The sequence below is a fragment of the Hyla sarda genome, chromosome 12, assembly GCF_029499605.1.
Source record: "Hyla sarda isolate aHylSar1 chromosome 12, aHylSar1.hap1, whole genome shotgun sequence".
Classification (NCBI taxonomy): Eukaryota; Metazoa; Chordata; class Amphibia; order Anura; family Hylidae; genus Hyla; species Hyla sarda.
The window spans coordinates 44,175,547-44,192,239 of record NC_079200.1 but is presented as its reverse complement, the minus strand read 5'-3'; the positions used below and the strand labels follow the sequence as shown (position 1 = coordinate 44,192,239).

Genomic DNA, 16,693 nt, shown 5'->3' with positions numbered 1-16,693 from the left:
TATGGGTCTGTAGATGGAAATATAAAAGAGTTATGGATTTTAGAAGGTGAGGAGGAAAAAACGAAAACGTAAAAATAAAATTGGCCTGGTCCTTAAGGGGAAAATGGGCTTGGTCATTAAGGGGTTAAACTCTCCAGTGGCAAGTAACAGGTGTGGGCAATATAAAAATCACACCTTAAAGCAGATTAAAAGGAGAGTTCACTTACTCTTTGCATTGTGTGTCTGTGTGTGCCACACTAAGCATGGACAACAGAAAGAGGAGAAGAGAACTGTCTGAGGACTTGAGAACCAAAATTGTGGAAAAATATCAACAATCTCAAGGTTACAAGTCCATCTCCAGAGATCTAGATTTGCCTTTGTCCACAGTGCACAACATTATCTTATCAAGTTTGCAACCCATGGCACTGTAGCTAATCTCCCTGGGCCTGGACGGAAGAGAAAAATTTATGAAAGGTGTAATCGCAGGATAGTCCGGATGGTGGATAAGCAGCCCCAAACAAATTCCAAAGATATTCAAGCTGTCCTGCAGGTTCATGGAGCATCAGTGTCAGCACAAACTATCCGTCAACATTTAAATGAAATGAAACACTATGGCAGGAGACCCAGGAGGACCCCACTGCTGACACAGACATAAAAAAGTGAGACTATATTTTGAACTTGAGTAAGCCAAAATCCTTCTGGGAAAATTTCTTGTGGACAGATGAGACCAAGATAGAGCTTATTGGTGAAGCACATCATTCTACTGTTTACTGAAAACGGAATGAGGCCTACAAAGAAAAGAACACAGCACCTACAGTGAAATATGGTGGAGGTTCAATGATGTTTTGTGGTTGTTTTGCTGCCTCTGGCACTGGGTGCCTTGAATGTGTACAAGGCATCATGAAATCTGAGTATTACAACAGATTTTGGGTCGCACTGTACAGCCCAGGGTTGGAAAGCTGGGTTTGCGTCCTAGATCTTGGGTCTTCCAGCAGGACAATGACCCCAAACATATGTCAAAAAGCCCCCAGAAAGGGGTGGCAACAAAGCGCTGGAGAGTTCTGAAGTGGCAGCAATGAGTCCAGATCTAAATCCCATTGAACACCTGTGGAGAGATCTTAAAATCGCTGTTGGGAAAAGGCGCCTTCCAATAAGAGAGACCTGGAAGAATGCAAAGGAAGAATGGTCCAACATTCCGGCTGAGAGGTGTAAGAAGCTTATTGATGGTTATAGGAAGCAACTGATTTCTGTTATTTTTTCAGTAGGGTGTGCAACCAAATATTAAGTTAAGGGTGCCAATAATGTTGTCCAGCCCATTTTTGGAGTTTGGTGTGACATTATGTCCAATTTTCTTTTTTCCTCCCTTTTTTGGTTTAGTTCCAATACACACAAAGGGAATAAACATGCGTATAGCAAAACATGTGTTACTGCAATCCTTTTCTGTGACAAATACTTAATTTTCTTGAAAAATTTCAGGGGTGCCAACATTTACGACCATGACTGTAATTTTTCCGACACATATAGGTACTTTTAAATTTTTATATGTTTGGGAAATCTCTTTATAGGATTTTATAGAACAATCATTTACAGTTTCGGATGGATGAATTTTAATATATGTTAGCAACAATTTGTCTGCATCACAATGATAATCTCCCCATAGTAGTATAAATTGCACACCTTTACAACTAAATATCTATTCTAAAATGATATTCTCACAATATCCTGAATCCCATGTATGCTCTTTGTTGGGTATTTTATAATGGAAGAAAATGCATTTGCATAATTTTGGAGTAGTAAGCTTTGTCATTTACACCAAGTCCTTTGGTTCTTTTAGGGCTGGAGCTGGCATATTACATCTTGTTATTGGCTCAGTGATGAGCAATTGACATACAATGAAGCTATTAAATTTTGCTCCGACCGTGCAGCTAGACTGGTCATTATCCGGAACAGGTGGGACTCATTTCATCATGTTTTTATTTTATTTTTGTTTGCATTTTTATTGTGTATTTAAGGTCAGAAATAAAACTGCAAGAATGCATGTCTTGTTACCATGCGGTTTTGCAGCATGGCTAATGACTGCATGGTTTTCACTGGTGAAACATAATTTTTTTTTATTGTTTTACATGTGTCACCTGTGTGACTATGGCAATTTACCAATATTAATGCATGCTTTTTTGCATTAGATAAAAGGAGCTCTGTGTGAACCAAGTGTAAAAGTTTCAGCTTGATGCATTTAGATGTTAAAAAATGGATATCTCTTTTATCTTCCATTCTTCTTTCATAGGTTTGATCAGGCTTTTGTAAATAGTCTTCTGTATGAATCTGATGGCAAATATTACTGGACAGCACTGCAGGATATGAATCGCACTGGGATTTTTCGCTGGCATGATGGGGAAGAAGTGACCTACACTCACTGGAACAGAGATGAGCCTGGCAAGTAACAAGATGAAGGAAAATCCATGAATTCCCAATCCTAATGGGTCACTGGGAATAGCTAGCACAAGTAGTAATCATCCTGTAGCCATCACTACTTTGTTTTTGTAATGCTATACACACTGGATCTTAAAGGGGTATTCCGCCCATAGACATCTTTATCCCCTATCCTTTGGATAGGGGATAAGATGTCTATGGAGGAACACCCCTTTAAGGTTTGGTTTACACATAGTATTTTATTCAGTATTTTTAACAAAAGTCAGGAAAGGAAACGAGGCATAAAAAAACAAAAATGGAAAGATTTGTACTTTTTTCTGTATTTAGGCCCACTACTGGTTTTGACTAAAATACTGACCAAAATACTGTGTATGAAACCAGCCTAATACTGTGCTCTTCCTTGATCAGGATACGATAAAGGGGGATGTGTTGCGTTGGCTACTGGAAGGTCCCTTGGTTTGTGGGAGGTAAAGGACTGTGATTCCTTCAGATCAAAATACATCTGTATGCAGACTCTGCTTCCAATGATCCCTCTGATACCTGCGGTTCGGCCCACGCCCAGTGTTAATGGAAGTTGTCCTGATGACTGGAGCTCTGCGCCTACACTAAGGCACTGCTATAAGGTAAGACATGGAGAATCTCACAACATGGAATTATACTGGAACTGTTTAAGATGCCTTCATTATAATTATGAATGCAAGTACCAGGTCAAGATGGCCCACCAGAGGACCCTGTTCTGTCAAACTACTAGGACTGTTACCTACTATGGGCCATTTTTAATACTGTGTCTACTAAGTAGGCTATAGCCAGCCGGGCCTGAGTATGATTGCTACCTTTGCACCCACTATAGCTACACCCTTTGCTAGTAAGGTCTATCACTTTTTAGATCTAATTCACATATAACCTGTTAGTGTTACTCATGGCAGGCTCTTTCTTTCCAATGTAGGTCTTTCATTCAGAGAATTTGCAGGAAAAAAAGACATGGGGCGCAGCTCAACAATCCTGCAGAGAAATTGGGGCTCAGTTGCTTAGTATTTCCAGTGTTGAAGAGGAGCATTATGTTGCCCATTTACTAAACAAAATCTTTGGGTAGGTATTAATAATTCACTTTTTTCTCCCTTCCAATTTATCTGTTTAATCCAAACTTGTATCCAATACGGAACAGCTTTTCTATATCTGCAAACTCCTCTCCTGTGTTGGTCTACAGCTTGTTTGCCGTAACTTCTGTAAGTACTGCTAGACTCTTCTATTAGGAGACACCTGCAAAATGACTACTACTATTCCTAGTATGTGCCTAAATGGGCACTGTAATTGAAACAAATGTTTGCTATTGCACTCCTCACACACTGACCTCACACTCACTCACCTCATACACTGAACTGCTCTGGGCTGTGTGTAGCAGAGTGAGGGAGGAAGTTCTCCCCTGTAAGGCTTCAGATGTCACATCTGCTGGAGAACACCCCTTCCCAGTCTGTGAATCTGACTGAGACTAAAAATACAGAGCAACATCAAGGTAGAAAAAATAATAAAAATTAAGGCTGGGGGTGCTTTATCATGATGGGGGCAGTGAACTGGTACGATCATAAAATTTAACAAGATCATGACAGGTACTCTTTAACCCCTTGAGTTAACCCCTAAGTGCGGTCCCTTTCTATAACGCGGGACCACGGCACTGATCGCGGTGCCGCACGCTATTAACCCTTTAGACGCAGCGTTCAAAGTTGATCGGTGCGTTTAAAGTGAAAGTAAACTGCTCCCGGCTAGCTCAGCGGGCTTCCTTCCTCTTGTGTCGCCGATCACCGAATGACTGCTCAGTGCCTGGGATCCAGGCATGAGCAGTCAAGCGGCAGAATCCCTAATAAAAGTTTGAATCACCCCCCTTTTCCCAGTTAAAAAAAACTGTGTAAAAAAATAAAATAAAAATAAACATATGTGGTATCGCCGCATGTGTAAATGTCCAAATTATAAAAATGTATTGTTAATTAAACCTCACGGTCAATGGCGTACGTGCCAAAAAATTCCAAAGTCCAAAATAGCATATTTTTGGTCACTTTTTATATCATGAAAAAATGAATAAATAGCGATCAAAAGCTCCAATCAATACAAAAATGGTACCGCTAAAACCTTCAGATCACTGCACAAAAAATTAGCCCCATATCGCCCTTTACGCGGAAAAATAAAAAAGTTATAGGGGTCAGAAGATGGTAATTGTAAACGTATAAATTTTCATGCATGTAGTTATGATTTTGTCCAGTACGACAAAATTAAACCTATATAAGTAGGGTATAATTTTAATCGTATGGACCTACGGAGTAAAGAGAAGGTGTAATGTTTACTGAAAAATGTAATGCATAGAAACGGAAGCCCCCAAAATTTACAAAATTGAGTTTTTTCTTCAATTTTGGCGCACAATGATTTTTTTTTCTGTTTGGCCGTAGATTTTTGGGTAAAATGACTGATGTCATTACAAATTAGTATTGGCGACGCAAAAAATAAGCCATCGTGTGGATTTTTAGGTGCAAAATTGAAAGAATTATGATTTTTTAATGGTAAGGAGGAAAAAACAAAAGTGAAAAAACGGAAAAACCCTGAGTCCTTAAGGGGTTAAGTGGAAAAAATAGCTCAAAATAGTTTCTTTACCCTATTAAGGTATATAAACATTATAAAGGGGGTCTCCTTTTTAAAGCAATGCAGAGAAGTTTCTCCAAAAAGCAGCTCTTACTCTTTTGACCATGCATGACATGAATTTTCTGTGCCAATCTCTCAGTGCTTAAACATGATCCGAGCTGATGACAATGTAGCTGCTTGTACAATAAAGTGTATAATACTTTAATACCTTTGTGTTAGCTGTCTATGTTGTCAAAACAGAGAAAATATTTTCTATGAAGAGCCAGTCGCATCAGTGCCTCAGTTTGGCACGCCCCAATGCTCCCACCCCCTCTAACAATATGCATGGATCGGCCTCATATACTGAGCCCTGCATTCAAGTCTTGTGCGAGTGACATTAAGGGCGATGCACATGTGATGAGATTTGACAGTCTCGGGCACTCACTGCACGTTTGCCACCTTTTGGATCTACGGTGCTGGCGCAAGACTTTGGATGCATGGCTTGGTGCAGGAGGCTGAGCAATGCATATTATTTGAGGAGGCAGGGGAGACAGAGTGCAATTTTCTCTGTTTTGACAACAAAGGTATTACTCACTTTATTGTACAAGCAGCTATATAACACTATCAGGAGCTTGGATCATGTTCAAGAGCTGACAGATTCCCTAAAGCCGGGCATTCTCACAAGATAGCCGTTGGCAGGGACTGTCCAGGGCAAGAGTGGTCTGCTATGGGGATTTGCTCCTGCTTTAGACAGTTCCTGACATGAACAGAGTTGGCAGCAGAGAGCACTGTGTCTGACTGTAAGGACTACACGACAATGACTTCTTACAGATTATCCAGTAGCTGATAAGTACTGGAAGGCTCAAGTATTAAAAATAGAAGTAAATTACAAGCATGTAAACTTTCTGGTAGTTGATTTCAAGACATTTGCTTCCTACAGAGTTCCCCTTTAAAGATGGGGTTGTCCAGGCCCTGTAATTTTACTGTTTAGACCCTGTCATTTTTTTAGATTTCTGTTACATCTTTTTTATCTGCTTTTACATTGTTTCTGTCAGTGAATCAGATTCTGAGGTCCATGAACAACACTGGTTTTGGATTGGCCTTAACAGAGGAAACCCCAGTGGTGACCAAAGTTGGAGCTGGAGTGATGGACAGTCGGTAAGTCATTCTGTAATATTGCATTAGTATTATCTATCTAAACAAACATGTTTTAATTGTTGTGATGTATTAATGATTTGTGTTTTGCTTTAAATACATAAGAATGGTCAATGGTTTAAGATGCTATTGTCACTTTTCCAACCGTCTTTATTTTTCGAATACATCTAAATTTACAATTAAAGCAACTTTGCAAATAGTTTTTATAAATCATTTTCTACCGTTTTGTACCTACAGCTCCTAGACAACCCTGTGTTTCTCCCTGGTAACAGACTATAAAACCCATGTAGACTGGTATTGCACTCATATTCTCCTCCATCTGAACTACCAAATTTACGATAACAAGAAGTAGTAGACATGTTGGGTGGCTTTAAGATCAGACTACGCAGGTTGGTATGTAGTCTGTTACCATGGCGACACATAGGTCTGTAGAAGCTGTTATTGTCAAACGGTTGGAATTTTTTATAGAACATTATCTGTAAAAGTTACTTCATTTTCCATTCTAGATACATAGCAACAATTGAAACATATGCTTGCAGTGGTCTGTGGTCACCCCCGGCAGAACCACTCCTTTATTGGGGGTGTCTTGCTAATTGCCTATAACTTCCACCTGTTGTCTGTTCCATTTGCACAACAGCATGTGAAATTGATTGTCAATCAGTGTTGATCCTGAGTGGACAGTGTGATTTCACGGAAGTGTCATTGACTCGGAGTTACATTGTGTTGTTTAAGTGTTCCCTTTATTTTTTTGAGCAGTGTAGTTTCCTACTTAGAAGTTAAACGTTACAACAAATCTTGTCAACTAATTTGTTTTTCTTTTTAGTATGTGTACCACAACTTTGACCGCAGCAACCAGGATAATGATGACATCAGGAGATGTGCAGTGCTCGACCTTTCATCCCTGCAATGGGTGGCCCTCGAATGTGAGTCTCAGACAGATTGGATTTGCAAGCTTCCCAAAGGTACTTGTATTGAGAACTCATCACTTAGACATTTTTATGTTTATTATTTGGTTATGCATTTTATATTTGGAAATACTCCCCAAAAGCCTATTCAATCGGGATAGCATATAATATTATTGTGCCAAATTATACTTCTCTCAGCCAGATGCTAAAGGCATTGTACAAAAATATGGCTGCTTTCTTCCATAAATCATGTCACTAGCCCTATCCACTTTAATGGAAAATGGCTACAATAACAAACACCGCCTATGGACAGGGGTGGAACTGTTTCTGGAAGAAGGCAGCAATTTTGTTCCCTAATTTGATTGATGCAGACTAGCACTGCAATTAGCAATTTGTAACATGACTTGTATCTGTGGTTTCCACCTGTTGCAAAACTACAACTCCCAACATGCTCTGTCAGTCTGGGGGTGTCAGCGCATGCTGGGAGTTGTTGTTTTGCAACAACTGGATAGCTACAGGTTAGAAACCACTGTTTTCATCTATAAATTGTGTTTTTAAGGTGGCTTATGGCCTTTTCTCTCTGTCCTTAAAGGGGTATTCTGCCTATAGACATGTTATGCCCTATCCAAAGCCTGATAGCCTGGGGGATGTAGGGTATGGGGAGTGTAGCTGTGCGGTTATTAAAGGGGCTTGTTAACCCTTGCTATTCGTGACACCAGTGTGAGGGCTCCTCAGTAATGCTTGTCCTACCGCCACTCTTCCCAAGAGTGATAGGGAGTTAGATAATAAGAATAGATTGTCCACAACCGGAGAGTTTTCTGAAACAGTATTAACTTTTACTGAAGGTTTTCTGCAAGCTTCAATAACATAACAGTCTCTAAGCATAACAACAGCTTTCCTGGGAGATTGACAAAGGTTGGGACTTTAGCATTTAGAGTCTTTTAGTACTGTACGTTGTTCCACTGGATTTAGGGGTTTAGTTGCGGTCCAGTAGTCACGCTGGCATTAGCGGGGATTTAGATTTGAACTCACGGTTTTGGTTCAGCTGAGGCCGGCAGGTTTTTGAGGCCTAGAGTGTCTTTGAAAGTTGCGTAGCACCGTCCTGTTAGTCCGGCATCCACAAGAGCAGCAACCCAAGAGAGCGATAATTGAACGCAGCTCCCTTATATGGGCAGGGGCTGGACTAACGCTAATTGGTCCATACTGATGTCAATCACCATTACAAAGATTTGTGGGTAACACATGACCCAAGGACCTCCAAAGGTCCTCCAACATATCATAGTGTTTACTAGCATGGTCACATGACCGGAGGTCCTGCGATGCCGAACAAGGTAATCAATATATATTACTATGAAATATATATAATTATTAAATATATACATATATTAGCATTAGAGATAGACTTGAGGAGAGGCGACTAGGGGATGTCCCACCTGAGGAACCCTACCTGAATGTAGTTACTGTGACTTTGGGGACCTCTACACTAGGTACGGTATGCAATATGGTACCGGGACACCACAAAAGCATAGGGGATAACATGTCTGATCAGCTAGGGACCCCCGTGATCTCCGCCGCATTACCCCAGTCATCTGATGCATGGAGCAAACTTCGCTCCGTGCGTGATGATTGGCGACCACAGCCGCCACGCCCCCTCCATTCTTGTCAGTGGGAGGAAACATGTTCATCATGAATGCCACAGCACCAGCCCGGAGATCAGGGTAGGGGGGGGGTTGGTATCCCAGCGGCCAGACTCCCCATGATCAGACATGTTATCCCGTATCCTTTGGATAGGGGACAACATGTCTAGAGGTAGAGTGCCCATTTCATTGACTGTATTGATACCTTTTATTAATCCTCTTGCCTCTTTCCTTTCTAGGAACCAGCATTAAAGAGCCAGATGTTCCAAAAGGTGACGTTTCCCAGTCTTTTTTTTATTTTTTTTATTCTTTTTATCGTGTAGTCTTTTTTTTTATCTCTGTCTATGTATTGCACTGCTTCTCTTATGTTCAACACTGTCGGTATAATAGACTTTTTGCTATGTTGTGTCAATGTTTTCCCAGCAGGAAACACAGAGTGGATCAAATTTGAGAATGCAGAGTATAAATTTTTCGAGCATCGCTCCACATGGCTGCAGGCTCAGCGGATTTGCACGTGGTTTAGGGCTGAGTTGGCGTCTGTTCACAGTCTGGCAGAACTGGATTTCCTAGGGCAAAATCTACAAAAGGTACAGAATATAAAATGGCCGACTACTAGGTTCAAATGATTTCTACTTACTACTCTGACAAACTCATGTTCCTAGAAAGGTACGGGCCTTTAGGAAGTAGAAGTAGCTGCACAATTAGACTTGGAAAATAAATTTTGATTATTTTTTTTGGGTTCTGCATGAGACAATGAGAAGGAAACATTTACCTTAGCACAGTGGTCTCAAACTGTGGCCTTCCACATGTTGCAAAACTTCAACTCCCAGCATGTCCGGACAGCCTTTGGCTGTCCGGACATGCTGGGAGTTGAAGTTTTGCAACATCTGGAGGGTCACAGTTTGAGACCACGGCCTTGGGAACTAGGCCTCATGATGACATTTGTTGCCCACAGTTGCAAATGTGTCCCTGTCCCTCAGGCTGTAGGAGTTAGAGCTAAGTTTTTCTGATATAAAGCGCCAAATCCCCTGCCTAGACTTTGAATTAACATATAAAATTGGTTGTCCATTAAGCGGAATAATAAAATAATATGGAATAAGTGTCTAAGCGTCACCTGGTGGTGGATGTAGACTGTCGGTAGTGAGAATTTTAGATTTTATCTTAGATTTTTGTATTCTAGAGCTCTTTGATAGAATAGTTTTAAATATTATAAAGAATATATATATATATATATATATATATATATATATATATATAGTAAATTTGAGTAGCCGTATTAGTCCAGTGATGCAGATGCAAATCATAAAATGTTGCAGTATCTTGTAATAACCTTTTTTATTGGACTAACAGCATTTCGTAGAGACAAGCTTTCGGGATTCCTCCCTTTATCAAGTCTATCAAGATTTGCTTTGGACTTGATAAAGGGAGGAATCCCGAAAGCTTGTCTCTACAAAATGCTTTTAGTCCAATAAAAAAGGTTATTACAAGATACTGCGACATTTTATGATTTGCATCTATATATATATATATTTATATGAACACACAAAGTAAAAACATTCAAATATAAACCTACATCTTCTCTTGATCTTTTGTACTCCCCATGACGTAACAATTCTGGAGCATCATTTCTTACTGTTCTGTGTTGTGTCATTCCTCTGTTATTCTTCCTAGAAATCTATTACTAAATAGTCAAGTGGGTGTTACCACTTGGGGTCGTGTCCCTACACTGTCTGGTACTGTCAGTTCTGATTGGATAGTGACAGACAGTGTATGGACACTCCCTCATCCAGTAACACCCAGCTGGCTGTTTAGCCGTACATGTTTAGTAAGAGTAACAGAGAAATGGCACAACACAGAGCTATAACAATAATGATCCAGAATTGGTATTTTATGGGGAAAACTTACATTTACTAAAATAGACCGGTCAGAAGTGGCCAAGGGTCTTCTAAAGGGGATTTCTAGTGAAAACCTGTTAATGGTGTATCCGCAGGATCAACCTTCAATAGCTTTTGAGTAGGGTGCCGATATCGAGCCTCTCCACCATACAGCTGTTCTGCCATCTGCAGAGCCAGAACTATACACCTTGTACTAAGCCAGAAGCCTCAGCTCATTACGGTGTGTAGTGGAGGTACCGAGATATTACAGCACAACTACCATTCACTTTAATGGGGGCAAAAATACAGTAACCCGGTGCCACTTTATGAGATAATAAAGCGAAGGCTTCAGGATCAGCACATTCTTTACTTCCAGCACCGCACTGTGCAGAACAGCTGATCGGTGGGGGTGCCACAGGGGTCAAGTCCTGGGGAAAAAAAGTGTGGGAACTCACCCAAGATTTCCACGCAAGGGCTGGTCCTGCAGGACTTATGCTAATGGAAACAGTATTCCTGCTGTGGAGGAACTCAGATCCTATGTGTTCCTGCATGACTTGAGCCCTGGGGTGCCAGGTGTTGATACCCTGTCAAGCAGCTATTGATGACCTTTCATCTGGATTCCTTGGAGAACCCCTTGAAATCATTGTATGGGCCACAAGATAGCGTGATGACTGCTATATATTTAAGGGAAAGCATATTTTTTGCTTACGATTTTTGTATGATTTACTCTCATGTCTTCATATCTTTAACATTCACAGTTCAATTTTCCATTGATGTATGTTAATTCTTATTAATTCCCTCTTCTTATTGAAAAGTTTTCTCGCGGACAGGAGCAGCACTGGTGGATTGGACTACACACTTATGAAAATGATGCAAGATTTAGGTACATAATTTTTTCCCCTCAGTTTTAAGATCTATAGATTTAGTCTTCTTAGAAAGATACATATTTTTTTCCTTTCAGATTTGAAGCTGTTTTCATTTAGTGTACATTGAAATCTGCACATTTAATATGTGCCATATTTTGCTGTGTATTTGCTGCTGCATATTTTCTTCCCATTGAAGTCAATGGGTAGCAAAATATGCAGTGTGTGCACCTCTTTCTTTGCCTCTGCTCACTCCTTCCCACTAAATAGACTACTATAGACAGTAGGTTTAACCTGATCCCTCAGTAACAGCATATGAGCGCAACACTTTTAGATCAGCTTGCTGTCCCCATGTAACATGTTAACAAGTGGCCCATGGACAAGCTTTAGTGGAGAAAAACCATTAAAGCGAGTTCCAAAAAAGTCCAATGTTACAGTTAGCATGATATTTATGTCTTCCAAGTATATACATCCATAATAAAAATTCAGATGTGTACATATCCCAACATGGGGCTTACACATTTCGGAATTACTCCTTAATCAATGCCTTGCCATTATGGAAATCGGGGCCAGACTGGGCCTGAAAATAGGCCCGGGCATTTTAGACTAAGCAGCCCATTTCAGTCATTGGTGCGGCTCAGGCATCTGAATAAGAGGGACAAATGTTAATCATAAAAAGAAAAAAATGATTTATATATACATACATGTGTGTGTATGTGTATATATATATATATATATATATATATATATATATACATACACACACACATACATACAATGATCTCTCAACTTACAATGGCCTCAACATACAATAGTTTTAACATACAATGGTCTTTTCTGGACCATTGTAACTTGAAACCAGACTCAACATACAATGTACAGACAGTCCAGATCTGTGGAATGTGTCAATGGCTGGAAAAAGCGACCAATCAGTATGGGCATTTTACTGGTAAAACACCTGTATTACTGAAGTGTATGCACTGAATTCCTGTCTGGTAGTGCCCCCTACAGTTAGATAGATGATCCATCAGATAGGGCTCCCCCAGTAGGTAGACAGGCCGCTAGATAGATATGTGCCCCATCAGGTAGGGCTCCCATTCAAACAATATTACCCCGTAAGTCAGAGCTTTTATAAACTTTTCATGTTGGTAAAGCCCGTTTTAGACATGCATAGTTTGATGATACACTCCTCGCTGTACCGCCAATTGCACATATCGTGTTGCATGTTGACAATGCACAACATAATACCAGTATCAGCACTAGAAATGTGGTTGCTACCCCCCTGTGCCACTTCATCACTCCATGTACCACATCTTACCCCCCTTAATCCTTCCCTTTGCCGTTTTATCCCTCTCTTCATCCTCCAGTGCCATTTTATTTCCCCCTCTTGATCCCCCTGTGCCATGATATGCCAGCCTCTGATCCCCCTATGCCATTTTATGCCAGCCTCTGATCCCCCCAGTGCTATTATATGCCTGCCTCTGATCCCCCTGTGCCATGCATTACCTGTTCTGTGCCCCCTGTTGCGCTCTGGGGCTTGGCATTTCTGTGGGCCCGGTAGTGGCTGCTGTTGCAGGACCACATCCTTGGTCCCGATGAAGGTGCGTGCGATAAATGATGTCATCACACGTGCCTATGCTGGAATGCAGATGTCCTGCGTGGCTCGCTATAGGCTGCAGCATATTGCTGCAGTCTATAGGAGTTTAGTGACGGGGCAAGACTGTGTCCTGGCTGTCGTGCAATATGGTTTCCACACTCATGTACTGTCACTGACCAAATCCTGTATACTGGGACCAATATTACGAATAATACCAGTATATATAAGGAGGAATATTATCACATACATATTACCATCATACTGCTACTGACCAATATTACCAATAATACCAGTGTACAAGGGAGGATATAATCACCATACATATTACCATCATACTGTTACTGACCAAATCCTGTATTCTGAGACCAATATTACCAATGATAGCAGTGTACAGGAGTAATATTATTACCACACATATTCTCTTCATACTCTTACTGACCAAATCCTGTATACTGAGACCATTATTACCTAAATACCAGTATACAAGTTGGAATGGGAATATTTTCACCATACATATTACCATTCTACTGTTATGACCAAATGAACATATACAGTTACCTCTGGTGACTCGCGGGTGATGTCTTTTCTGATCGGAGTGGTCACTTTTTTTCACCTTTTTTTTCTCCATCCGGCCCAGATGGTAATGACGATTTCTTCCAGCCTCAACTCGTCTCCACAAAACCTGTCAGGAAAACATTTTAGGTACCTTACTTCAGCACCATGCCACCTCCTTAAAAAAAATAAAAAACTCTCCATGTGTATTGCCCCACTTTGTGCCCCCATATAGTTGTAGGCCCTCTCTGTGCCGGCTTGCCCTATGTGCCAGTTTGCCCCTTATACTGTTATAGGTCCCCCTCTGCGCCAGCTTGCCCCATATATTATATACGGGGCAAGCTGGCACAGAGGGAGCCCTACAACTATATATGATACATAGTAGTAGGGCCCCCTCTGTGTCAGTTTGCACCCATATATAGTTTTAGGGCCCCCTCTGTGCTTACCGTAGATATTTATCATACATTTCCTCTTTGCCAGATTATAATATTTCCATTATCAATGTACTGCTGATTTATGGAAAGTTGCTTATAATTGGAGTTACACGATCTGGTCAGTTTCATACTATAGGGGTCTTTGGAGATCTAAATCTGGTCATACACATGAGATAATGGTCAACTAAAATTACCATTTTAGTCAGCCATCATTTATAAATGATATGTGGAAGATTATTTGCACTGGCTGGCGGCAGATTGACATCTATCAAAAATGTGATCTGCCAGGATGGATTTTTTTGGCTGTGGTCATGAAAAAAAATAAAATAATAATCAATAATACATATATATCTATGGTATGTGTGTTGTTGCATTTTTATACTTAACCCCTTAACGATTAATGACATGTATACATGCACTGTACTGTAAAGGATATATAGCGCGGGCTCCTGAATTGAGCCCACGACAAACTGGGCTGATTGCTGTAGCTGAGGGACACCACTAATAGCCAGCATGCAGCGTGATCACGGGGGGTTTGGGAGGGGGGGGGGGGGGGTTTGGGCGAAAGTGCGCGATCCACTGTAGAGGTAGCCGTAGAGCTTACCTGTCCATCCATCCATCCATGCTCTGGCTCTGCAATTGATAGAGCCTCTCTGCAGCTCATCAATCGAGGACAGAGCAAACAGATCAGTGCAGTCCTACTGAACTGCATTGATCTCTGTATGAAGAATCTAATGATTCCTCATAAAAGTCCAAGAAGGGGACTAATAAAGTATAAAAAAAAAATTGTAAAGGTTTAACCCACATACATTAACCCCTTTCTTACTGAAAGTTTCAATCACCCCCCTTTTCCCATTTTCCATATAAAAAATACATAAAGATAATAAAAATAAACTAATAATATATAACATTATTTATCCAGAAGGTGAACAGCGTAAACGCAAAAAAATACCAGACCCTAGAATGATGTAACTATAAAAATTTAGTATTGTTGTAATCACGCTGATCTAAAGTATATGGATTACATGCTAATTTGATCACACAGTGAATGGTTTAAAAGAGAACCCCTCCACCCAAATTTGCAGAATTGCTTTTTTTTTTTTTTTTCAATTCCACCTCACAAATCTTTTTCTTACCATTTTGGAAGCATATGTTATGAATAAACGAAGACATTACAAAGGACAATTGGTCCTACAGAAAACAAGCCCTCATATGGGTGTTGTCAGGGTCCGGACTAGCGGCTGGCGATGACACTGGAGGTGGATCCTCTGTGCCAGAGAGGCGATGGCACGGGTCGTACCGGGAGACCGGTTCTAAGTAGTTACTGGTCTTCACCAGAGCCCGCCGCAAAGCGGGATGGACTTGCTGCGGCGGTAACTACCAGGTCGTGTCCTCCAGTAGCGACTCGACACCTCTGGCCGCTGAGACAGGCGTGGTACAAAAGGACAAAGCAAGGGCAAGGTCAGACGTAGCAGAAGGTCAGGGCAGGCGGCAATGGTTCGTAGTCAGGGGCAACGGCAGAAGGTCAGATACACAGGCTTAGGCAAATACACAAAACGCTTTCTCTGGGCACAAGGCAACAAGATCTGGCAAGGACAGGAAGGGGAAGTAAGTATTTATGTGTAGGGAGGTGATTGGACTGATTGGGCCAGGCACCAATTAGCAGTGCACTGGCTCTTTAAATCTTAGAAAGCCGGCGCGCGTGTGCCCTAAGGAGCGGGGCTGCGCGCGCTGGGACGAGACTGACACCGGAGGAGGGTGAGTGGAACGGGGCGCGATCCGCGAGCGAGCCTGACCCGCCACGCGGATCGCGTCCCTGCCGGCACGAACACAGCAGCGCTCACGGTCAGAGACAGAGACCGGAGCGCTGCTGTCAGCAGAACGCCGCGAGCTCTCCGGAGAAGCCTCGGGACCCGGAGCGCTCGGCGTTACAGGTGTGTAGATTAAAAAAAAATAAAAGAGTTATGGCTATTAAAGTGTAAGGAGGAAAAAACAAAAGTGCAACAAGGAAAATTGTCTGCGTCCTTAGGGGTTAAGTGTAGTCCATTCTTATAAAAGATTGATTAAATACATTTGGCTTTTTTTCTACCCTGAATTCTGGCTGAGATTCTCACAGCCCTTTTAATTTCTATTGTATAGAGCTCAGCTGATCATGTGCCACATTGTGCAAGCTCACTGATCATTGATCAGCTGCATTGTTGCTGAAGTCCTTTGTGTATGACCAGCTTAAAGGAGATCTCCAGCGAAAAATGAAATGACCCCCTATCCACAGAATAGGATAAGTAGCCAGCACGTGCTCCATTCTTTTCTATCAAAAAGACCAGAGTACAGCTTCCGGGCATCATCGGCGCTCCCATAAAAATGAATGGAGCGTGTGCCGTCTACCGGTAGAAGCCACACGTTCCTCACTGAGATCGGTCAGACCCCCGCAATCAGCTACTTACCCCTATCCTATCCTTCTACTGAAGTTTGGTTCAGTAGAAGCATACATTTGGGTCTGAGTAATTCATAATTCGAATGATAAATTCCAGCTTAGGGGTGCGTTCCCACCTGGCATATACGCAGCATATTTCACGCTGCACAAAATTTGCGGCAGCAGCGGGAAATACGCTGCGTATTCCTCATTCACTGTACACACAGGGCTTTCCGGCGGCAGCTCT

The 16,693-nt window shown here is 41.5% G+C and overlaps 1 protein-coding gene across 2 annotated transcripts in view; it reads left to right on the top strand.

Moving 5' to 3' along the window:
- Positions 1 to 16,693, top strand: part of MRC2 (mannose receptor C type 2) — an 80,307-nt gene that overhangs the window by 50,324 nt on the left and 13,290 nt on the right. Inside the window, exons 10-18 of one of the 2 annotated variants that reach the window (XM_056548143.1) lie at positions 1,814 to 1,929; positions 2,264 to 2,412; positions 2,818 to 3,032; positions 3,356 to 3,498; positions 6,072 to 6,174; positions 6,995 to 7,133; positions 8,953 to 8,985; positions 9,140 to 9,300; positions 11,403 to 11,470. In XM_056548143.1, coding sequence (XP_056404118.1) covers positions 1,814 to 1,929; positions 2,264 to 2,412; positions 2,818 to 3,032; positions 3,356 to 3,498; positions 6,072 to 6,174; positions 6,995 to 7,133; positions 8,953 to 8,985; positions 9,140 to 9,300; positions 11,403 to 11,470 — 1,127 coding nt within the window. Of the gene's footprint in view, positions 1 to 1,813; positions 1,930 to 2,263; positions 2,413 to 2,817; positions 3,033 to 3,355; positions 3,499 to 6,071; positions 6,175 to 6,994; positions 7,134 to 8,952; positions 8,986 to 9,136; positions 9,301 to 11,402; positions 11,471 to 16,693 lie in introns of both variants that reach the window. The other variant, XM_056548142.1, reaches the window with a different exon arrangement.